The sequence below is a fragment of the Aricia agestis genome, chromosome 20 (genome assembly GCF_905147365.1).
Source record: "Aricia agestis chromosome 20, ilAriAges1.1, whole genome shotgun sequence".
Taxonomy (NCBI): Eukaryota; Metazoa; Arthropoda; class Insecta; order Lepidoptera; family Lycaenidae; genus Aricia; species Aricia agestis.
This window is the reverse complement of record NC_056425.1, coordinates 7,800,475-7,825,562: the sequence shown is the minus strand read 5'-3', so window position 1 is coordinate 7,825,562 and position 25,088 is coordinate 7,800,475. Positions and strand designations below refer to the sequence as shown.

Genomic DNA, 25,088 nt, shown 5'->3' with positions numbered 1-25,088 from the left:
GAGTCGGAGATTATCCTATAAAATATTTTGTAAATTGTATAAAAATAATATAAATTTAATAATAATAGTATAACTTTATCTTATTTTTATTATAAGGCACAATTTAATCTATGAATTTTGTTTCAGGTCGTGGTTTAAAAGATATGTCTTCAACACAGCTGTCTATTGTCATAACTTAACTAGGAATAGGTATTTTTTTAGCAGTTAATTAAGTTTTTAAATGCATTATTGACACTATAAAATGACTAAGTGTGTAAAAAGTGAAAGAAAATAAAGTTATAAGATGGTGAGACTAAAAAGTTATACTGTGCTCAAAAACTTTTTATGGTAAGTTTTTGCTTTATTATTTTAACATTTATAAAACCATTTAAAAGTCATTTTTAAAATTTATTTATAATATGTGTTAAAACGTTTTGTTATTGACCGTTATAGAAACTAAAATAAACAATCATAAATATAAAAAAATATTAAAATATAAAATATTATAAGAAAACTAAAAGATTTTGCTGACATTGAATACACATTAACTGTAAGAGTCTTTTCTTACTGTGTATTATGATTCGATAACGGCTTTTAAATATTTTTCATATCGCTACTTGAGACTATTTTTTCTACAGTATCCCACGAATATTTGTGTAAGGTGTATCTATAGTAAACATCCTACAATGACCCTCTGACGTCCGTAACAAACCAGAAAATCGTCCTCGAATATCCTTTGAGAGTAAAAGTAAATAAAATTATACTCCATTCATAGTGTAGCGCGTGCTTGAGAAAAAAAAAACATGCGCCTGCGCAGTGGGGGTGATACGATTTATATTTTAATGTGAATCTTCTGAGGCAGCCGGCCTTTTTATTGGTGGTGTGGCGAGTAATGTGTCGTTATAAGTTAAAAGATGATTTATAGAAACATTCTCGTTTTGAACAGGACATTTTCTTTTTTTTTAAGTCTTTAATTTAGTCACTGACATTCAAATTCCACAGCAATTAGGTACCTACATTTTATTCTTGAACTTATTCTGTTTTATTACAATGATTGTAATATTAAGTATGTTTTTTATGATTTTAATGTTTTACAGATTTTTCGATGAAATTATCCTAGGTGTCATTAGTTATAGTTATGCCTATGTTACATGTCCTCAGCTTTTACATTGACTTTTAAAATCTCTTTCCCTTTTTAACCGACTTCCAAAAAGGAGGAGGTTATATGTTTTTTTTTTATTTGTTTTTATTTTATGTCAAACGTTAGAAAGTCCTAAAATGAGAGTACCCACTCAAGATTCACTCGTCTTATAAATGTTATAGTACGGAACCCTAAAACAAGTTGACTTCTTATGGTCCAAAGCTTTTATTGACGATTGACGGACCAATACAGATAGATAAAAAAGAAAAACGATAATTGACAAAATGAATTACAAATGTATGAGAATCAGGGCAAAACTGTAATAAAGATACCATTAATGTTATTTAATGGTTTTACAAGGGCGATCGTGTAGCGCCAATCGCACTTACAGCACTTACGTTTTGGACGATACAATTACATTCTGCATTTAGTAATTAGGAATAATTAATTCTCACAGATATCGTAATAACTTGTAAAACATAAACATATTGTATAGATACTATCATAATTATTATAACCTACTAGCTCTCCCGGTGAACTTCGTGTCACTTTAAAACCTTCCCTGGACTTCTACGAATATTTTACGACTAAAATTAGCCCAATCCGTTCAGCCGTTTTCGAGTTTTAGCGTTACTAACAAATTGAAAATCCATTATTATAGATATACTAGCTGTTGCCCGCGACTTCGTCCGCGTTAGCATAGTAGATCACATCCCAAGTATTATTCATTGTACAAAAATATTCAATATACAGAATTTACTTTCCTACGATTTTATTATATACAGATTTTTCGCGCGGCTTTGCTTGCGTAATTTAGGAATTTCACGCAACTGTACATTATTCCGCCTTTGTTCCTTAACGTGGTCTATTCTTCATGTTTGCCAAATAACATAAAAATTGCTTCAGTAATAATTTCTCACGTTTTTCCACGTTGTCCTCTATTTCTTAGCTCCTATTAGTCTTAGCGAGATAAAATATAGCCTATAGCCTTTCTCAATAAATGGGCTATCTAACACTGAAAGAATTTTTCAAATCGGACCAGTAGTTCCTGAGATTAGCGCGTTCAAATAAGCCCTTTCATATAATTTCCCCCGTTTTTTCCACACTTCTCTCTATTTATTCGCTACTATTAGTCTTAGCGTAATAAAATATAGCTTATAGCCTTCCTCAATCAATGGGCTATCTAACACTGAAATAATTTTTCAAATCGGACCAGTAGTTCCTGAGATTAGCGCGTTCAAATAAACCCTTTCATACAATTTCCCCCGTTTTTTCGACATTTTCCTCTATTTCTTCGCTCCTATTAGTTTTAGCGTGATAAAATGTAGCCTATAGCCTTTCTCAATCAATGGGCTATCTAACACTGAAATAATTTTTCAAATCGGACCAGTAGTTCCTGAGATTAGCGCGTTCAAATAAACCCTTTCATACAATTTCCCCGTTTTTTCGACATTTTCCTCTATTTCTTCGCTCCTATTAGTCTTAGCGTGAAAAAATGTAGCCTATATCCTTTCTCAATCAATGGACTATCCAACAGTAAAAGAATTTTTCAAATCGGACCGTTCCTGAGATTAGCGCGTTAAAATAAGCCCTTTCATATAATTTCCCCCGTTTTTTCCACATTTCCCTCTATTCATTAGCTACTATTAGTCTTAGCGTAATAAAATATAGCTTATAGCCTTCTTCAATCAATGGGCTATCTAATACTGAAAGAATTTTTCAAATCGGACCAGTAGTTCCTGAGATTAGCGCGTTCAAATAAACCCTTTCATACAATTTCCCCCGTTTTTTCGACATTTTCCTCTATTATTTTTATTTATTTATTTATTTCTTATCATGTAAAATTACAATTCTGACAAAATATTATCTTTAACCCGTAGCCGAGTTGTGTAGAGAATATAGAGGTTCTCTTGTTTTATAGATAACAGAGCCACAAAAGGAAGACAAACATTATACTACGTACTAACATAATATTTAACGATATTCAGTATAAACTAAATTGTACAAATGACATAACAATATAACAATTAGAAACAACATAGGTAATATTCACTGAGCGATATTTCTTCGCTCCTATTAGTCTTAGCGTGATAAAATGTAGCCTATAGCATTCCTCAATCAATGGGCTATCCAACAGTAAAGTAATTTTTCAAATCGGACCAGTAGTTCCTGAGATTAGCGCGTTCAAACAAACAAACAAACAAACTCTGCAGAATTATAATATTATAGTATAGACTAGCTGTCACGGTGAACTTCGTGTCACTTTAAAACCCTCCCTGGACTTCTACGAATATTTTAAGACTAAAATCAGCCCAATCGGTTCAGCCGTTTTCGAGTTATAGCGCGACTAACACATTTGGAAATCCATATTTATATATAAGAAAATTGAAAATGGAAAATGAAATTGCTATGAATTATAAAGTCTTCGCTCTTTAGGTTATGAACTAGATATGTAATTTCATCTTTTTATGTCTTTTGAAAATCCAATCTCTGAATTTTAATGTAACTCTTTTTAAAAACGATTTTTATGTCGATAATATTTATTTTTTATTAAAACGAATCCAAATTCAGAAAAAAAAAACGGAATCCTTTATTTTTAATTATGCTTCCTATTAATAATATTTATTATATCGTTACTGAAAATCGTATGAGTATAACCGATCCATAAGCAACGTGGCGGGTGCATCGCTTGTCAAAAACGTATCGTTAAAAACTTGAAACATCTAATGGAGTTGTCGGCTTGCGCAAACGCGCGAATGCGTGGGCGGTTTTTAGGGTTAGCAATTCGAGTATTTAGTCAAATAATTATGTTTGTTATAATTAATTTTTTGGTAAAGTTCAACGAAATAAATAGATGATAATTATCGATTATGGATATTATACGTGTTCATGAGTTTTAAAACATGTTAATTCAGAATTGATATTTTAATTAAGTTTTGAACATTGTTTCTACAATAATTATTATGATGCCTACCAGTTACCACATATTCTGGTTGTCGTATATTTTGCTAGGTACTTATTTAACTGATTTGTGCTATACATTTATACTATACATATATTATTTACATAAGATTTTTATTGTATTATACATATTATAATATTTAAAATACATCCAAGACGCAGGGGCATTGAAAACTTTTTGTTCCGTTGGCGGGATTCGAACCCGCGACCCCCAGCTTGAGCTACCAACTCGCCCATCAACTGAGCCAGAGAGGTCGTCAAATATTACATGAAATAAAAAAAAATCAACGAATTAATAGACGACTATGATGATCAAGTCAACGACTAGGAAGTAAAGAAGTTACAGACAGATTTTTTTAATATTAGCAGTGAGACCACGACTCACGATTTACAGGCGTGTCGTTATTTCTACATAGTAAAAAGAAAGAAAGAAAGCAATTAAATTTTATTGTGAAGGTTTAAAATCGATAGGTGGTAGCCCTATTTTCAAGTAAGAAAGTGAAAACTTAGAACAATGTTTTTTTCGTGTCGGCAGTATATCGTGTAGACATAATTTGGATCTTAAGTTGGCACTCTACCGGTAGCATTGACCGCGCCATAATGGCCGGTTTACATTATCCAATCCAGTGATCCAATCCACCGCTGGATTACTATTAGAATGATGTAAACGGGCACTGGAATGCCTTGGAATACAAATTTGTAAACAAAGCGCTGAATTACTAATTAAATTATGCAAATGGATACTGGAATGCAATTTTGCAAAAAAGCGCTGAATTGGGTCACTGGAATAGAATAATGTAAACCTTCTATTATAATATTTCAATTAATAAAGAATTAGAACGCAGGATTTGATTTTGATTCAAACTTCGATTTAAGATTTAGGACAGATTCGAAGCATAAAGCTGCATATAATTTGCGGATTTGATATTTGTTGTTTCCGGCGTTTTTTTTTTACTGAGCGTACACTGGGAGTTGGGACTAGGCTAGAAAATCCTTTTTCCGTCCGTCCGTCCGTTTCGTATTACGAGACTTTTTTCGTTTGAGAAAACCTTAAACTCATATCACAATAAGAAAGAAGATTTTAAGGTCTATTCCAACTGTCAAATTAATTTCATCGAAGACTTTGCAAAAAAATATTATCAAATAAGCAAAGTCCATAAAAGTTTGACGTTTAGATTGGTACATGAAATTTTGTCAAAGATTTTTGACCACTTTACTAAAAGTACCTGGATGACCGAGTTTGCTCGGTATAGCAAACACTCATTGACTTCGTGTTACCAACGCCATCTGCTGGAATAGCTTTAGCTGTTGTTGTGTCGTTTAAGTAATTATGTAGTTGCTCACAAAATAATATTATTATTCGCCAATAGATGTCAGTGATTGTGATGTGATTATCGATAAAACACGAATAAAAAGACATTAATTGCTAAAAATGATTCGCCCCCGAAACCCCCTATACTTATACTAAATTTCATGAAAATCGTTGGAGCCGATTCCGAGATATATACACACAAGAATTGCTCGTTTAAAGATATAAGATATATTGCATACTCAACTAAATATCCTTTCTTTCTAGCAGTAGAGCAGTGAGAAGTCAATTTTATATTTTATGTCCATAATCACTTACATTGATGATACTTTGCAAAGTGCATAAATTAGCAAAGTCTCTATAAGTATTTTGCAAAGTGAGAACCGAGTGTGGTCGTGAGAGAAATAAATTGTACAATGGCCGGACTGACAAATTGTTTACGGATACTATACCATCGTAGAGCTAGGAAAACTTAGACATGGCACAAAATTTATTTAGGCAATAGTCCCGATTTGCTTATAATTGAATCTACTTGCGAATTTAAAACAGATATTTGAGGCAAGCTAAAACTTTTCGTTAGCGTAGGCAATGTTTCTAGAGCTCTTTTATTTTATTTCAATTACTTTTTACATTTTTTAAATCTTCATAATATAACGGCGGACGGGCACCAATAACTGTCAGAGGTATCTCGTTAGAAAGATCTTTTCTTGACTATCAGTTGTAGGGGCCAGTCTCAGCCAAAAATAAATCTACTGCATCTGACAGTTATTGGTGGTGGATACACTTCCCATACATTTCGCCGGCCCTCCTTTAAATGAAGATTTTTCTAACCACATACGTATCAGGTATCAGCGTTATTGGTCGTGGGTACATTTAGCCCGTTCTCCTTGCAGATTTGAATTTATAATACAGGCTCGTTAGTAGTTATTTCCTCTTTGTTATAATCAGCCTTCGCTAATGTTATTCTACTATAGTTTTTTATCGCTCGAACCCTTAGTCAATTCTGGGTTAGTATGCAACATCCGGCCACCGTCACTGAAAGCGGTGTGGGAGTTTATTTATGATTTTAAGCAAATAAATAATAATATCACCTATCTGCTGTTTTCTAACATCTGTGGCGCGGTACGATAAACAAGCGCCACGTACATAGCGGATAATTTGTTCGCTCTCACGTTTTACGTGGGCACTTTTTCACTCAGAAAACCTAAGACTTTAAGCTCCACTTTAAAGTGGGTAACGGTATTATTCCTATAGCCTAATATGGGAAAATGGTAGAGCTATATTTTGGACAATATTGGTGAAAACTGCAATCTCAAATTTTTTCTCGTCGAGTTTAAAATATAATATTGCAAACAAAAAGTTAAAAAATATAAAGAATTCTTTGTTGGATATAGGTCACGCATAACTTTAAGATCTTTTCTAATTGGATTTTGTTGGATATAGGTCAGGTCGCTCCGTAAAACTGGACCAAGTTACAATAACATGACCCGTCACGTGATCACTGATCTGCCACTAACTTATTATGCCTGCTTACTTGCCCTACTAAATAGACCTACAAATCGAAAACTGCCTATACTTTCCATTTTTGCGTGACAATTTAAAAGTTTTGCGCAGCTTCTATAGACACACAAAATTAACAAGACTATGTCGGATATAAATCCTAGATAATCTAATATATAAAAACAAAAATTTTGAAAATCGGTTCACAAACGGCGGAGTAATAATTGAACATACAAAAATAAAAAAATAAAAAATATATCCACAGCCGAACATATAACCTTCTCGTTTTTTGGAAGTCAGTTAAAAATAAGTCGGGTTTTCCTTCCTGACGCTATAACTCCAGAACGCACGAACCGATCTCCACGGTTTTGCATTCGTTGGAAAGGTCTCGGGCTCCGTGAGGTCTGTAGCAAAACAATGGTTGGCCGGGACAGTGAAGTATATAATTATTAATGGAACATAATCCAATATCTGAACACAATTTGTTTTTCAGGTTGACGACTACAATGAATATCATCATGGTTACCGCAGCTAACTTCACGACAGTCTTTCCCGAGGTAATATTTAACATTTTACTGCCTAACTTTGATTGTTTTTGTTTCTAAATTCTAAAGTCTTTTACGAGTTTTGTCTCAAACTCGATCTATGTATGGTAGAAAATATAAAAATAAAATGGCTCTTCTTCAATATGCTGATATTTTTTATTCCTTTTACACAAAATATGTTATAACTCTGTAATGGCGGCTCTCGACATAGGCGAACGCGTTGGCCAATGCGTCTGCGGACGCGTTGGCCCAATGTGAAGAACGGGCGTTCGCGCGTTGGCCGTAGGTATTTAGACGTTGGCCGACGCGTCTGCGAGCTTGCCGCGCGGGTCGGAAATGTCGGCAAAAGATCAAAGGACATTTGTCGCAAGCTTCGCGCTCCATCCACACATAGGCCGCGCGATCAGTTCGCCCGGAGCGGCGATGAAGAGTGCACGTTTCCTTCTTGTGGCGAATTAACATCTAACTTGACGAAATGGCGAACAATATGAGTATCGAGAAAACATTTAAATTTATTGGGCCCTATGGGTCTATACAGACGGACCGCATTTCAACTGCAATCCAACCGCAAATTGCAGTTGAAGTGCAGTTTGAATGCAGTTGACACGACTGCAATAGAACTGCAAACCGAACGCGCAGTCGGATTGCAGTTGACTGCAGTCGTGTGAACTTCATACCGACTGCATCCAAACTGCACTATCCCACCCACCCGCACGCTCCGCTCTCCCGCGCATGGAATCAGTAGCAGTGCAGTTTGGATGCAGTCGGTATGCGGTTCACACGACTGCACGCCAACTGCAACTGAACTGCAATCCGACTGCGCATTTGGTTTGCAGTTCTATTGCAGTCATGTCAACTGCATTCAAACTGCACTTGAACTGCAATTTGCGGTTGGATTGCAGTTGAAATGCGGTCCGTCTGTATAGACCCTATCAGAGTAAAAACTGCCTGTGGAACCAAAAATCATATCAAAAGTTGCAAAAAAAAAATAAGGTTATTGGACATTCTATTTTCCTCACGATGTTTTTAGGGTTCCGTACCCAACGGGTAAAAACGGGACCCTATTACTAAGACTTCAACGTCTGTCTGCATTTCTGTCTGTCCGTCTGTCTGTCTGTCCATCTGTCTGTCCGTCTGTCTGTCTCCAGGCTGTATCTTAAGAACCGCTATACTTAGCTAGATTTCTGAAATTTTCACAGATTATGTACCTATATCTGTTGTCGCTATAACAACAAAACATACTAAAAACAAAATAAATTAAATATTTAATAAATAATAAATATATATTATTTATTATTAATCATGATAATTATAATAAGTAATAATTTTTATATAAGTATAATAAATAATAAGTAATAAAAAAAATATATTTTAATATTATAAAATATGTAAAAGTGAGTTTATTTCTTTGTTTGTTACGTTTTCTCGCCTTTTACTTATTTATTTCGAGAATACCCTTTAAAAACTTTTTCTTGTCCACATTTACAAAGTAATTATAAGCTGTGAATAAATATACAGCTGCAGCTGTTAGCGACTCAACATCCATTTTGAATCCGTCCGCACATTGGCGCGATTCAAAGCATACTGAACGACCTTCCTATGTGTGGATTACTCACAAACGCCGTTGCAAGCGCACTGCCAACGCGTCTGCAGACGCGTTGGCCAACGCGTTCGCCTATGTCGAGAGCCGCCATAAGGGTTATGCAGACCGCAACGCGACGCGTAGATGCATAATATCTAAATTTATATGGATTTGACAGATTCGCAAGAAGTCTCACGCAATTGAAATCTGTCAAATCCATACAAATTTTAGCCGCACCGCGCTTCCCCTCGCCTAGTGGCGTTGCGGTCTGAATTGACCCTAATAAAGATTAAAAAAATGTTGTGTTACCTATTTTACTAAACATTTTTTATTAAGTATACTTTTTGCACACAACAATGTACAGAGGCGGACTTAATTCCTAAAGACAGAAATTGTATTTCTTTGAAAAATAGTGACGTAAGCTTCTGGAACATTCCAGATTCCAGAGTACGCCTGGAGCGGCTGGAGCAGCTGGAGTCCGTGCTCCAGGTCTTGTGGAGGAGGAGTGTCGGTGCAGGAGAGGCATTGTTTGCCAAGGTATGGATGATTAATATGTGAAGACTAGGTAGAGATCATGGATGATGATGTACTATCAAGGTATCTCAGACCCAATAAAAACTCTACTTCTTATTTGTTCTGAGCAAGGTATGAATGACCTTTTTTAGCAGGTTGGGTAAAATAGCCCTGAATGTTTATAATAAATTAAGGGCCTGTTTCACCACTTCCTGATAAGATGCCGGATAGGCTATCTACAACTTTTTTGACAGATTCTCCGTACTTTATCTGTTAAGTTGTGGATAGGCTTAGCACTTATCAGGAAGTTGTGAAACGGACCTATGTTGTAAAGACGATGAGATAGCTGATAGAGTCTAGATCTAGATAGATTTTTGTTAAGATGTGAATACAATTATTGCAACGTCGATGACAGATATAAATGTCAAAAAATATATCAACTGCCGATAAAAAAAATCTTCTCTTTTTTATGGAAGAAAAAAGATTAAAAAAAGATTTTGAAAGTATCGTTTTTTTCTTTGACACTCTAACGTTCTTCGTTTGTTTCTATTTAAAAAATTATAACGAAACTGCCACTTTTTCCACCACAAACGTTTAAAAAAATCGCCACTTCTTACAGCTTTTTTACATCTGACGTGGGAGAGCCATGCTTCGGCACGAATGGGCCGGCTCGACCGGAGAAATACAACGTCCTCACAGAAAACCGGCGTGAAACAGCGCTTCCGCTGTGTTTCGCCGAGTGAGTAAGTTTACAGGAGGCCCAATCCCCTACCCTTTTCCTTTCCCTACCCTCCCCTATTTCCTTCCGTACCCTCCCCTATTCCCTTCCGTACCCTCCCCTATTCCCTTCCCTACCCTCCCCTATTACCCCTTAAAAGGCCGGCAACGCACCTGCAGCTCTTCTGATGCTGCGAGTGTCCATGGGTGACGGAAGTTGCTTTCCATCAGGTGACCCGTTTGCTCGTTTGCCCCCTTATTTCATTAAAAAAAAAACTATGAATTGGGCACCTTAATATGGCGGATGAAACAAAAATTGTTCACCATTTACATGGCCATTACTGTCGAAGGCACTTAACCATTTAGGCAAATCTCAGAACCCACTCAGTTATTGGTGATAGACGGTGATAGTGATTTTATAGTTGTAACTTTGTATACAAAGTCAATATTGTAATCCCATGTTGGACGATGGTAAAAACTAAAAATTGAATATTGAAAATTTAGTTTAATATACATACTTAAAGTATCTACCTATTCATTTTTTTATTATACTTCCATTTAGGTTGGTAAAATAACTAGACGACACCCGCAACTCAGTTGCGCCAAAAATCGTTTGTCGCGCGGGGGCCGTATATTTTTTCAGGATCAAAAGTAGCCTATGTCCTTTCCGGGGACTCAAAGTATCTCGGGCTCTATCAGTTCAGGGTTTTGGGTTGGTTAAAAAGGTAACATACAGACATCGCATTTTTAATATTAGTATGGATAATTATTAGGACCTGGGGGCGCGGGAGTGCCCCAGCCAAGCTTTAAGTATTTTTTTACTGAATAGTATTTCTGCAACAAGCTACGTGCGCTACACAACATGCATAATATGCATATTATGCTATGATATTATGCATATTATATACATCTTGAGATATATTTTGGCTATGGTCAACTTACAAGACATAATATTATAATATCAAATTTTCTTTACAAAAAAGCTATTTCTATTATTACAGTCCAAACTAATTAACATTTGAAAGTCTTTGCCCAGCAGTGGGACAGTTTAGGCTTAAAATAATAAAAAACATATTAAATAAAATTTTATGTACTTAAATTAATATTTTAGGGCACCTAAACATAACGTAGAACTCTAAATCCATTTCTAACTGGAAATTGCCCATGACTATTAACAATGTCAGATGTGAAAAACGACAACTTTACAGGAGAGCAATTCAAAGTCTAAATTGTGCATAACTTTTTACTTATTTCAAGTAGGATCATGAAATTACAGGGTAATACTATAAAAGTTATTTACGTTTTATATGTTATTATGAGTATCTCGTATTTTATGCCCACATATGAGAAAAGTCACTTCTGACCTTTTTAACGGGGTACGAGTAATGCTGATTTGTCGGAAGTGCCAGAACCGACATTGTTGCTTGTAGAAAATCGATGATTGCTTGTCGGAAGTGACATTTACGTCATTGTTAAGTGATAACTGTTAATTTAAAAATATGTCGCATGTAGAAATTATCAACAAAAACGACAACAATTTAAAGAAAAAAATATTTTTATGGATTTCTGTCAAATAAAACGTAAAAACAATGTACGTATGAAAATACAAAACATTTCTTATGCTTAAAATAATTCGGAAAATCAAATTTTCATCCGAAATGAAAACTTACTTAAAACATTGAAATTAAAAATTATTACCAACACTATTTTGTTCACTTTTTGATAGCATAACTTAAATTAACTAAACAAAATAAAAAATACATATTAATTATACAGAGAAAAAGTTTGTTCTTTTCGTATGTTTGTTTGTATTGAATGGGCTCAATAACTACTGAACTAATTTAAAAAATTCTTTTACTTTTGGAAAGTTACATCATTTGCAAAGAACACAGGCTATGTATTATTCTGAAAAAATATATAAGGGATCCTACCGAAAATAGCAAAAACATAACTCAAAGTGGTAAAAATTTGCCAAAAATTTCATTATTTCGCTTCCGCTACGAAAAATACTGATGAGATATCAAAATAATGTTATACATATTTATAGTACTCATCATAATCTACAAAAAAACCCAGGCCAGCTTATGTCTATCTTTTATGGTTAACGAATAATAACCATTACTTTAATTTAAAAAAATTACTTCAAATCATCTCTTTCTAGCGTGACTTTTTTTGCATATTCGTTATTAATCCTTACCTACATAAATATCAAAATATTAATTGGAATTATGTGAAAAATAAAATTGTCCTTTAAATTATTACCATGGGCCAAATATTTTAGAAGTAAGGACAGTTTGATTAAAGCTCAAAATGAGGCGCCCGCGCCGACGCGGCAACGGCGGCGGCTACCACGAATGTGTAATGGAATATATTATATTTGCAAGTCGAACGACCGGCTATCGATCTCATCTAGATCTTCCAAATATGCTAGAGAGATAATGGTGCCTAAATGTGTGGGGAATACAGAAAGTACTGACGAAGGACTGACTGTTTTGCAGGTCCATGAAACGAAGTTCGCGGATTCAAGTAGTTCTTAAAAATTTCTACTTTTTAGGACACTTACGTACCACCACAGCCTTTGTATGAATGAAAAATTGAAATTAGTATTTATTTTATTAATTATTCAAAAGCAGTCTTCTTCATCCGAGATTTTCTCTGATCCATTGTGGTATTTTAAATAGCATTTTAGATATTATTTTTGGGAATTATGTCACTTTTACATAATTTGAGTAAATCTTTATGATTGTTGCCTACCTGCTTATTAGCAAAATACCATGAAAGTCTGGCTTTATTGCGGCTACTAGTTACCAAATTTCAAAATCATGAAAAATACGATTAATAAATAAAAAATTATATTAATTCATTATGTATGACATGTGCCAACAAAAACCTAATTTTCGCACAAAAATTACCGATTTTAAAGCCTTCTGGAATTTCTTAAAAGTTGGTAAGCAACGACAGATATGGTACAAACTACAAGCGCCATTTAATCAATAAGAAAAGTAAATAAAATTATTATGATTTAGTACTACCGACATTTTACCAATTTATAAATCCACATAACAATGTCAGAAGTGGCACTACCGACAATTTAACCATTTATAAAACCGATTAAAAATGTCGTATGTGGTACTACCGACATTTTACACATTCGAAAAACCGGTTAAGAACGTTGGATGTGGTACATCCTACAATTTTAAGTTACCTACGATAAATTAATGTTGATGAAGTTAAGAATTCATCTCATAATCAAATCTAAAGCAATAAAACATAAGCTATACTGTTAAAAATATTAAAAAAATATTATAAAGAATAGTAAATACCATTTTCCGCATTAGCCTTAGCTTTGGACATAATATTACCATCAGCATTTTTTGCCTTTTACTATATTTTTCTTCATTTCGTTGAGTACCAAGTTTTAATTGGTCGTGCTGATCTTGTAAACATTGAAAATGGCGTCGAAAAGTAAAAATATATAACTACGGTAGCAAAAAAACAAGTGACAGCGCGACGTCCATTCCCTCCATTGACATAGTCGGATGTGGCACATCGTGCGCTCTTACTCGCTTCCGCGTTCCGTTAATAACGTAGATAGTGACTATCCGACATTGTTAGCGGGCTATCTTAGTAATATACGATATTTTTAATGTGGCTATTTCAGAAACTATGCATAATATAGGTTTTTTCTTTTCAGCTCATGATAGCCTTCGTTATAAGGACATATTTTATGAAATAAAACAAAAATGACGATTTTGCACATCCGACATTGTTAATAGTCAAAGAGCCTAACCCATTTTCACTATAAAAATTTACTTCAAATTACAATAAAGATAATCCATTTTGTTCCTTTGTTGCAAAGTGCAACAACAATAAAAAAGGTACTAAGTACTATCATGATCATACAAAATGAAGCATACTTTGTAACTCTTAAATTCGCTAAGTACCCGGTCAAGGGTCAAGTGAACCCTAATAGGGCTGAGGTAATGGAATTTGTGGTGCATGTAGCCCTTGATTACCTGTGAGAGCTGATTGACACGCATCATGTCCATGACGTAATGACGCAATTACCGGCAATATTGTTAAGGCCTTTGAAAATTCTCAATAAAAAAGTTAGACTGTCAGAAAATTGTCTATGGTGTTCGGCGTTTGAAAAATGAACGCGTTGCCAGTGTGTTTCGAAATTTGAAAATATGGAGGTATGGAAACAGTTGTTGTATATTTTTTATTTAAAGATAAAGAAGATTACTTTATGGTAAGCTTCTTATAAGAATAACAATTGTTAGTGAGCTTCGCTAAATGTGCAACAGTATGACATGTAGACGTTCAGTCGCATACAATTTGCAATATAGTTCCCTTATTATATCTACAGTCAGTTGGTCATTAATATTCTAATTCGAACGATTCCCAGCTTCTATCCCAGTGCTGGGGAAAATAATTCTAGCAGTTTATTGATTTAGCTGTCAAAAAGATCTCCTTGTAGTAACAACTATTTTCTTTCCATGTGGTATAAATTTGCTATTGTATTTGGCAATATATTTTGCATTTAGAAATTATACCTCTATATTATTTTATGTTTTTTTTTACACAATATTACCCTATGAGGTTGGCAATTGATGAAAATTACGAATTTAAATAATCCACCAAAACCACCGTTAAAATGTTCTTGGAAATGCTTACAGCCCTAAAGCTAAACATTTAAATGAAGCGAATAAGTTAAATACAATGTAGGGACTCCGTTATATTCGAATGGTTACCATAGATAATTGTAGGCATAGATAATGTAGAGTCAGATAAACGGGTAACTAGAATGCTGTCAGTTTTCATTTGCTGTAAATAAGATATCAATTATCCTTCTTTTAACTTCCACAGATGGTTTCAGTTTTGACAGATGCATTATCTTAAAGCACAATGATTTATTTAAATTACAAAATGAAATGCAGTAACATAATATTTTGGCCAGGTTTTCTTTATTCATTTCATAAAAAGCGTGTCCATTTTTAGGCGCCAAATATGCGCGGGAAAAGCGACTTGTCAAAGCTGTCAGAAATAAAAATGTCATTTTACTTTTTCAGAACTGACTTTTTTGAAACAAATAAACTGAATGCACTTTTACCACCGATGAATAAATATTTCTTTTACTTTTATTTGTAGGGTAACTTTTTTTTCCATATTTACTTAATATTATATTGTATTTTTATTGTTCATTTTATTTGTTATAATGACTTTATAAAGTTACATAAGAAAACGACTTTACCGCAACAAAGACATTTCTTCCAAAAAACATCTCAATTACGATACACAAAAGCTGGGGACTAATTCAACAAATTTATCATTTCACTCCCATCCCTAATGAGGGATGGGATGCGTTATTATCGATATTTAGATCGCCACGAGGTATAAATTCCATCGTTACATTTCCAGTGTCCTGCTGATAGCTGTAGAACAGGCTCGACAAATTAGCCGCGCCGTCGTTTGTCATAGTTCCTCTCCCGACAGGACATACATTTCATTGGGGTAATAAAGCTGGTCGACGCAGGGATGCCACTTTTTAAAGTAATTGGGCCACATTTTTTAAGTTAAAAACTTTTCTGTTGTTTGAAAGGATTGGTAGTATCATTGTGCATTGTAAGATAAGAATTACTGAAGATTTAAAGAAATATTAAAGCTCCTTATCCACTCTCAGGGCAATTAAATGAACCAATAAATAATTATTATTTTATGGCAAATAAAGTTCTATTTATCTTCTATCTATATAAATAAAAAGTAAAAACGAATTTTGATAGTCACACTAAAACTTGAAAACGTCTGAACCTATACGAATATTTCAACACTAAAATTAGACAAATGGCTAATTTTAGAATTGAAATATTCGTAGAAGTCTAGGGAAGGTTAATATTAGGAGTAAAGTGATACGAAATTCACCGGGTTATCTAGTAGTTATATAATGATGCATAGCGTGAGATGAACTAATGCACAAACGTGAGTCAAATTCTTAAATTTTAAACACTATTTATCGATAAATATAAGATATTTGGTACAACCCTAGTTGATTTATTGTGATTCTAGTGTTTAGATTTGCATCACAATGCAGTGGCGTTCAGAAATTGTCAATTTACTTATCGTGTATTGGGTTCCACTTTGTTAGATGGCGTCCTATAATCTTTTTGTTATAATAAATTTATAGGCGCTTACTTGACAATATAAAATCTGATAATTCTTATCTTAATAGGGTCGCCGACAAATAATGGATCCTACGAAGTTGACTTATAAGTTATAACTAATGGTGTAGTTAGAACACAATGTGGAGTTACATTTAAACCACATAATAACGTAAATCTGCTTTCTTTTTTTCATGATTATTTGGTTTTATCAAATATTACAAAACTCACGGCAGTAACGGAGAATATATCCAAGCCATGTCTATTAACATCTATGGATTTTCTATGTATGAGTGGAACAGCTGGAGCAGGCATACATATTTTTCATTGTGCTATATTGAGAGGAGATATTTCTTCCTCTCCTACGCCGCGCCAACGGTATTTATTCTATCACCGTCTAAGGAACTTCACGTGTCCTTATCATTTTTACCATACCAAAAATATAATATTAAAATATACACTTTATTAGAACAATATCATCTACATATTATTCTAACCCTGATAAAGCGTGTTATTAATAACCCAAAATTAGATTACGGTTGTAACTTGAAGCGTTTTATTTCATTACGGCACCCTTTTGACGCCCAACTTTTTAATTGTTGCCTGACTTATGAGAGATTTATAGTGTTGTACTCATATCGATAGTTTGTTGTAGATAAATTCTCGTTAAATCGAGTATTGTAATAAGATTTAATAATGATAAGTGTATTTGTTAATGGTTCCAATTACTTTTATTTTATTGCAACATACACGATGAATTAGATTGCACAAGATGAGAAAATGTATTGTTGTGTTGGGCATAATTATTATTTATTATGCCTATGAATAAGATTTATTCAAGTAGTTGATTGAATTTGTAAGAATAAATTATTATATTCATAAAATTTTTTCTTAAAATAGTAAAAAACATCTAAGACTAAGTACAAAACCAAGGCATTTAGTCAAGATGCAAAATAATAGAAAGCGAAGTTTGTTAACAAAATGTATGGAATTTAATTGTCACCTGGTGATTACTGGCGTCAAATCCAATGTTTTTTTAGAAGGAATTCTTTTTAAATACGAAAAAATAAATTAAAGAATTTTGTTGCAGAAACAGTGCAAACGGTACAGTTCCTGGAGTACGAGTGAGCCGACAGACACACGAGTGTGTTGGGATTGACAAGAGATACCAGGAGTGTAATACTAAGGTGAGATGATCACGACTTATATTTAATTGACATAATTTGACCAAATAATAGATAGGACAACCGCCTAATGAATCAATTTCTTCGATGGTTCTTCATAAGAATTTAAATTAAAACGAAAGAAAAAAAGAGGGATCGATTCTGGAACCTCTGATGTGTCTATGATCGCAAGCTGTCTCAATTGTTATGCTTCAAATAGCATGGTATCTTAGTAATATTCATCATAAGCATTTGAGGTGGCAGAATTGGGGTGTCGGACTAAAGTTGTCGCATCCATTTGGAATCAGGCCCCTTGTTTTGCATTAATAATAATAATAATAATATGAAGGACTTGTATTACGGGTACCAGACAACGGAAATATATTTAATACTTTTATACTATACAATATATGTTTAAGTTTTTAATAAATTAAGATACACATAATAATTAATACACATCCATGACCCAGGAATTTTGAAAACGTTTTGTTCTGGCGGCGGGATTCGAACCCGAGACCCCCGGCTTGAGCTACCAACAGCCCACCAACTGAGCCACGGAGGTCGTTTGCATTACGCATTTTGAATTTAGAACCAAACGTTTTTGATGTTTTAAAAAATGTTCACGTGTCAATTAAGCAAGTAAATTGCTTTGGAAGTTCAATGACTATATTTAGGTCTGTCAAATTAAGACCTAAAAGAAATGACTAACGCATGTCCTTACTGTGAGTAATATTCTCAGAATAGACTGACCGAATTTCAAAATGTAAAGTCATACAACATACATAAAAAGTTATGTTAAAAGTGAAAACCGTAAAAAACAACAATAAATATAAACAGTTTTTATATTTATTGTGTAGTCTCTACCTGGTAGGTATTTTTATATTTTGATCTGTATTTTTATTGTTTCTGATTTTGCAATATAACGTTAAGAATTTTTATACGCTGGTTAACCTTTTAAATATTATTTTCTTATTTGAATCAACTTTTGAAGGGCTCCACAAGTTTTAAATGGCGAACACTATAAAATAGTACGAAAACAGATAAGTAACTAAATAGTATCGCCCTTTTACGTTTTTAAAGTTCCGTAGTCAACAAGGAACCTTTATAGTTTTAGTCTGTCCGTCCGTCTGTCTGTCCGTCAGTCTGACTGCCTGTCCGCGGTTTTGCTACGAGATTAGGTATAGTACCTACAAAGCTGTAATTTGGCATGAATGCATAATATTAACATATTATGTATTCATGTAGGTACGTATTTTGTCGGCATTAATATGATGCCGACAAAATACGTACCTTCCCTACACAATTATACACGTCAAGCGGTGATGAATTTTTTTTTCGCGTCCACCCTATCGTGTTTGGTATCGTTGGATTGGTTTTTTTTTTAATATTATGAGTATTCATAGATCATTTTCCGATTTAGGGATCCGTTTGTGAAATATTAAGATTAAAGTGTAAAAAATATATTGCGCGTGGCCCGACAGGCACTTGGTCAGTTTTTAGTCTCTTTTTGATTATCTCTATTATTACTTCTATGTAATAATAGAGATAATCAATCTGTTCTGTCAGCGAAATTGTGATCGTGGGTATCGCAGACATAATAGATTTTGAATTGTTATGCGGCAGCATGGGTTAAGGGTGCCTTTACCTAATATTCTACCCTTCTTCTAGCCATGTATAGTTGGAGAAGGCGACATGCGTGCGGCGCAGTGCTCATTATACGACCGGCGCCCTTTTCGGGGGCGGTTTTACACCTGGGTGCCTTATGTGGATGGTAAGACATTCATCATCATCATTATCATCAGTAACTTGTTCTGGATCACTTCTTGTTGTATCCGTAATAACTAACTCATTACTGCAAGTTTTATTAAGCTTCTTTATTGCTCTTACAGCAATGGTATTGATAGTAAATAGTAATCCTGTGTTAATATCATGCTTTCTCTTTCGTTTCTACGAAGAGCCAATCAAAAGTTCTAGTAAATTAAACTTCTGTCAAAAACATACCCATATTATTGCATGTTTCTAAGATTATTTGACTAAAGTTTATCTATTTACTAAGGGTCAGTACCCTAAGAGTCTATAGAGACGGACCGCGTTTCAACTGCAATCCAACCGCAAATTGCAGTTCAAGTGCAGTTTTAATGCAATTGACACGACTGCAATAGAACTGCAAACCAAACAGTTCACACGACTGCACGCCAACTGCAACTGAACTTGCGGTTGGATTGCAGTTGAAATGCGGTCCGTCTGTATAGACCCTTACTTGATAGTGAATGGAAACCTATGGCAAAGATCGCACCTCCGGTCATCAAGTCTTTTTCTTTAGGTGCTTCTCCATGTATGCTGAACTGTCGTCCGCTGGGTCAGCATTTCTACGCTTCCCTCTCCCTGGTAGCCGACGGTACACCCTGCACCAGCCCCGGGCATAGGGCTATATGCATCCAGGGCACTTGTCAGGTATGTAATATTATAATATATAGCTTTATTTGAGGCAGGATATGGCTAGAAGAATAGCCGCAACAGGTTTTCGGGGTTTGAAATTTATATTTTTTACGTAAATAGCGGAAAAAATATTTAAATGATCCTGAATGTATAAAGAGAGCATATTTATATTATGTATATGCCTCATGAGCAATGTCGTTTGTGCATGCTAACAGCTTTAAAATCACTGAAATAGCTGGCTTTTGACTTACAAACGAAAGTTAATAAATTATAAGACTGTAGAAGATTGAAGAGATAAAGAAAGCGAAGTTTTCTGACGCTGTCAAATTGACTAGACACAGCATTACATATAAAGTTCTGTGCTTCAATTCGTTTGGCTTCACAGTTTACCCCGCTAGAGAAATCGGCCGCTGCAATATCGTCAGTTGACTGTCATTAACCCCCAATACGTAGCGGCTAAGTAATTTACTACCTCGGCCTGGCCCTATTCCATTGTAAGCTGCGCTTCATCTACTCTATGTGCTGATAAAAAAATTTCTATCTTCTTTTCTTTCTAGAAAGATAGAAAAGATTTAGTGTTTATACAATTATGTTTAGATACACATAAAATTTTGTATTTACAATTTCTTGGACTTGGACTTATAAGAATCTCCCTACTATGATATAAGTACTGTAATTTCTTACAGTACTTATATCATAGTAGGGAGATTCTTATAAGTCCATTTACCTCACGGGAAGGTGATAATTATTATGTTTTGACAATTTGAAGATCGTCATTGAGACTCATACTAATATTCATACTTACTAATATTATTATACATGTAAAAGTGTGTCTGTCTGTCTGTTACCTCTTTACGCCCATGCCGCTGAACCGATTAGGCTGAAATTTGTATGGATATACTTTGAGTCCTGGGAAAGAACATAGGATACTTTTTATCGCGGAAAAATGTACGGTTCCACGCGATAAACGAATTTTGGCGCAACGAAGTTGCGGACGTCATTTAGGCCGGTATAAAGCCGGTATAAATAGTCAGTACCTAGTTACCTACTCAAGATACATCTCGGTCTTAAGACACGGTTCAGGCTCTGTGATTGGTTGGATGTCAAAATTTGGACCAATCACAGATCCGAACCGCGTCTTGAGACCGGGTCGCATGACGCATCTTAAGTACTGACTATTTATACCGGCCTTAGTCAGAACCCCCGTAAGTGCTACTGGCGCTTGTGTGCAAAAAAAGGATTTTGTCGCCCCTTTAGGCAAATTTTTTGGGTCCTTGGTTTTGGCGCCCCTAAAGATGACGATTTTGGGCCCCTAGAGGATGGCGCCCGTGTGCATTGCACACATTACACATATCACATAATATGGTAGCGAGGGCCCTGGCCTTAGTATATTATGAGTAGTGATGCAACGGAAGTGTCATAGCGGAACCAGAAACGGAAACAGAAACGAATGCAGAAACGGAAGTGTAAATAATATGAAAAAAAAAAAAAATTACAAATACATTCTTTATTAAGAATCAAATACGCCAAATCTAGATTAGAAATACATATATTAGAAATCTATTACTTATAGAAAACAATATTGCAACTTTGCAACTGAACAATATTTTATTAATATTCAAAATTTCTCAGCCGTCGGTTGTAAACTCCGTTTAATATCCGTTATAAAAGTCTGCGGAAACAGAAGCAGAAACGGATGTTGAAAAAAGCGCGGAACTTACGCACTTGCGGAAACAGAATCCGTTGCATCACTAAATATGTGCTACAATAAAAAGACAAACTTTTCTGATCAACAAGATCTTCTGAATCATCCATAAAACGTAAAAGCTTGCTTTGTTCAAACCTACGCGACCAGGCGACTGCGAAGCGGAGCGTCAAGTTGTCAAATGTGTGTTTTGTATACAAAAAACACATTTGACAACTTGACGCTCCGCTTCGCAGTCGCCTGGTCACGTAGGTTTGGCCTAAGCTTTAAGGTTTTGTCTCGTGTATGTACTAGACCTTATGTTAACAGACACGGCCGGAAACAGCACAACCTCCATTGTTCCACCATTAGGTACCAATTACTATCGGAACGCCGTTTTTAATCCAATACCCATTGTGTACTATTGGTGCAAATTATTCCCGATTAAATGCGAGATTTACGTAGATTTTAGATGGAGTTTGGAATTTTATAATTGAATTGTAGAGAGGAAACCTAAATCTAGTATTCCTTTATAATGAGAAAAGAAAGAAGAAAGATTGAAATGTAGGTAGAGAAAACAGGAAACGGACAGACGGACAACGAAATCTCAGTAGTAGGGTCCCGATTTACCCTTTGGGTACGGAACCCTCAAAACAATCCCTACAACTCAATTTGAATTGTAATTTTGAAATGTTACGGTGTCACATGCGCTTGCACTAATGACCGGAAACATGAACTAAACACGGTTTTGGTGATATATCTTGTCAAAGCACATCATAAGTGGCTTGTCAATCGTAGCTGTCCATCTATTAACGCCAACTTTTATGGTGACAATGGAAATGTCCCAAATATTTAGTGATAATACTTAAGGGTGTGTATGTGTGATGTGGCCCTTATTGTATAGAGTTCATTGTAAAAGTAGCAGCGCTGAAAGAGCTTTTTTTTGTGATTTGTATGGGCAAGCACCCCAGCATTATGGATTTTCTCATACAAAAGTAAAAAAGTTACTCGTTCAACGCTGCTATTTTTACAGTGGGCTCTATACAGGGGAGTGGGGACCCATACACACCCTAAAGTTTTATTACTTAGTTTTGATACAACCTGTATAAAATTTTCCTGCCACGGTGTTGGTTACCAAATTCTTATTTGTAAGTGGCAGCTGGCCTGACAAAGCAAGTTGCAAGTCTGTCACTTCAATGTGCAACTTCTACTGTAGTAAATAAATTCAGTTTTAAGGACGCTATCACAAAAATTATGACAAGTTTTGGCAGGTAAGTACGAATATCGACGTTAAGGACATTAAAATAACATTCATTATCAGCGCGCCTTGTACAGTGGCGGTTACGACGCTCGCCGCTTTCTTGATAGGGCGAAAATGTATGAAGGAGAGCGTTTCTTATTTTTCTTATAAATGGAAATGTTATTTATTTTTATATAAAATATTTAGCTATTCGTATAGGGGATTAAATAAGCAATATTTTTTTTGTATATTTATTTTCCTTAGTTCAGTCAATGGGCATACTTTGAGTCCCGGAAAGGGACACAATATGATACTTTTTATCCCGAAAAAATGTATGGAATTATAATTATAAATGCGAAAGTGGGTCTGTCTGTGTGTTCACGCCCAAACCGCTGATTCAATTTTGCTGATATTTGGTAAGGAAATACTTCGAGTCCCAGGAAAGGACATTTGATACTTTTTATCCCGAAAAAAATGTACGGTTCCCGCGCGAAAAACGAATTTTGGCGCAACGGAGTTGAGTCATCTAGCTCAGTTTTAAAAATGTCATTTTAATAATTTTGACGTGTCACGTTTCTATGTGAACCGACCCTTAACAGTCGCGGGCAACATCTAACCACTAATATTTAGGTCAGCACTTATTTAAAATTGGACAAGCTGTTTACGTTAGTCATAACATTATCTACGTCTTTGTGAATCGCCGAAAATCATAATTTAAACACAATTTAGCAGCTGACATGATGTATTGCCGATATTAAATGCTCGTTACTGAGTAATCCCGCATCTGGAGTTGATTTGAATGTCAAATAAGGCCCCGAATATACGGACTACTTGGATTATGCAGTTTTAGGTTTAGGTTTTAGGCGCGAACGAGCAACGTCATAGTGCATCGCGTCGTGAAGAGACGATGCGATGCATGTTTAAAGGAACCACTCAAAACTGAACTTTGTTTACTTCATAATAATACATTAAATTGACTGAAATCGCCTCATAGATTTGGATTTTGGGTATCTCATTGAAAATGCATCGCTTGTCACTGTAAAGTTACTGCACAGTTTGTGTACAAGAGACATAAAAGTATTACTTATTGTTGTTACCATTACATATATACATACTAGCTAAAAGCCGAGCTTTGTGAGGGCTCGCGTCGTCACATCTTGACTGACTAATTAAACTAAATAAAATAATGAAAAATAGAAATTACTATGTTGAAGCACATATCAATAGGCGTGATAGTTTTTCCGTAAAATGTATCACAAAATGTAAAGGTTGCTACAACCTTATATATCCCAATTAGTAGGGCTCGCTTCGCTCGCCCTGATTATTGTTCGTATTAGAGAAGAAACCGCATCAGAGACCCCAAGACTTTAACTGCCAAATATGGAAGTCCGATCGTTCCGGTCGGACTGAGCACCGGCCGATCTGACCAGACTAGTGTGCATTACCGTACGCGTGAGTTTGGTAGATCTCCCATTAGGCTCCTAACGCTAGGTGTTCTCTAGGGGTATTTTAGGGTCAAGTATCTCATAACCCAAATATATTTAACACGATAAACGCCGACCGAAATTGTCCCCCCTGGTGTTTAAAGTGTTAGTGTAAAAAAATAATGTTTTACAAAAGTTCTTACAACTTAAGGACGTAGGTGACACACAAAAATTTGTGAAATATTGATGGCTTCAGCTAGGGTACCACTTAGCTTTAGAAGGCGATTGGTAAAATCAGGCATTAGTATTTAGTTCTCTGTAAGTCCTCTCTTGATATGCAACATAGACAAAGTCTCTTGCTGCAGACAATGTCTTAATAAAGTGTTCGAATTACAGTATTACAAAATCATATCAAATCCCGCGGTCGTGGTAATGTAAAACGTGCGAATATTGAGCCAATTGCGACTCATTTACTGCGGTCTGGCGTGTCAACGACCAATGATTTAAAAACAGATAGACCTGTCAATTCGAGAGACCACCTACTTTGATTTGGTCGGGCTTCAGCCGCTGAAGTAACGAAATTAAAAAAAAAACAAATATGATGTTGATGAGTCCAATAATTGAATTAATGTCCAATTGCTTGGGTTTCTTGTCAGAGAAATTTCTTTTTAACAGCATTGTTAATTGGTTGTCGCTTTATTGCTTGTCGAAGACAATTACCACATATTAGACA

General features: G+C 35.0%; 1 protein-coding gene across 1 annotated transcript in view; it reads left to right on the top strand.

Moving 5' to 3' along the window:
• The first annotated feature begins 277 nt into the window (after positions 1-277).
• The window catches only part of LOC121737255 (A disintegrin and metalloproteinase with thrombospondin motifs 7-like), a 65,456-nt gene continuing 40,645 nt past the window's right edge, over positions 278-25,088 (top strand). The window contains exons 1-6 of the mRNA XM_042128876.1: positions 278-327; positions 7,384-7,447; positions 9,457-9,554; positions 17,496-17,592; positions 19,237-19,339; positions 19,892-20,022. Coding sequence (XP_041984810.1) covers positions 284-327; positions 7,384-7,447; positions 9,457-9,554; positions 17,496-17,592; positions 19,237-19,339; positions 19,892-20,022 — 537 coding nt within the window. The 5' untranslated portion in view covers positions 278-283. The remainder of the gene's footprint in view (positions 328-7,383; positions 7,448-9,456; positions 9,555-17,495; positions 17,593-19,236; positions 19,340-19,891; positions 20,023-25,088) is intronic.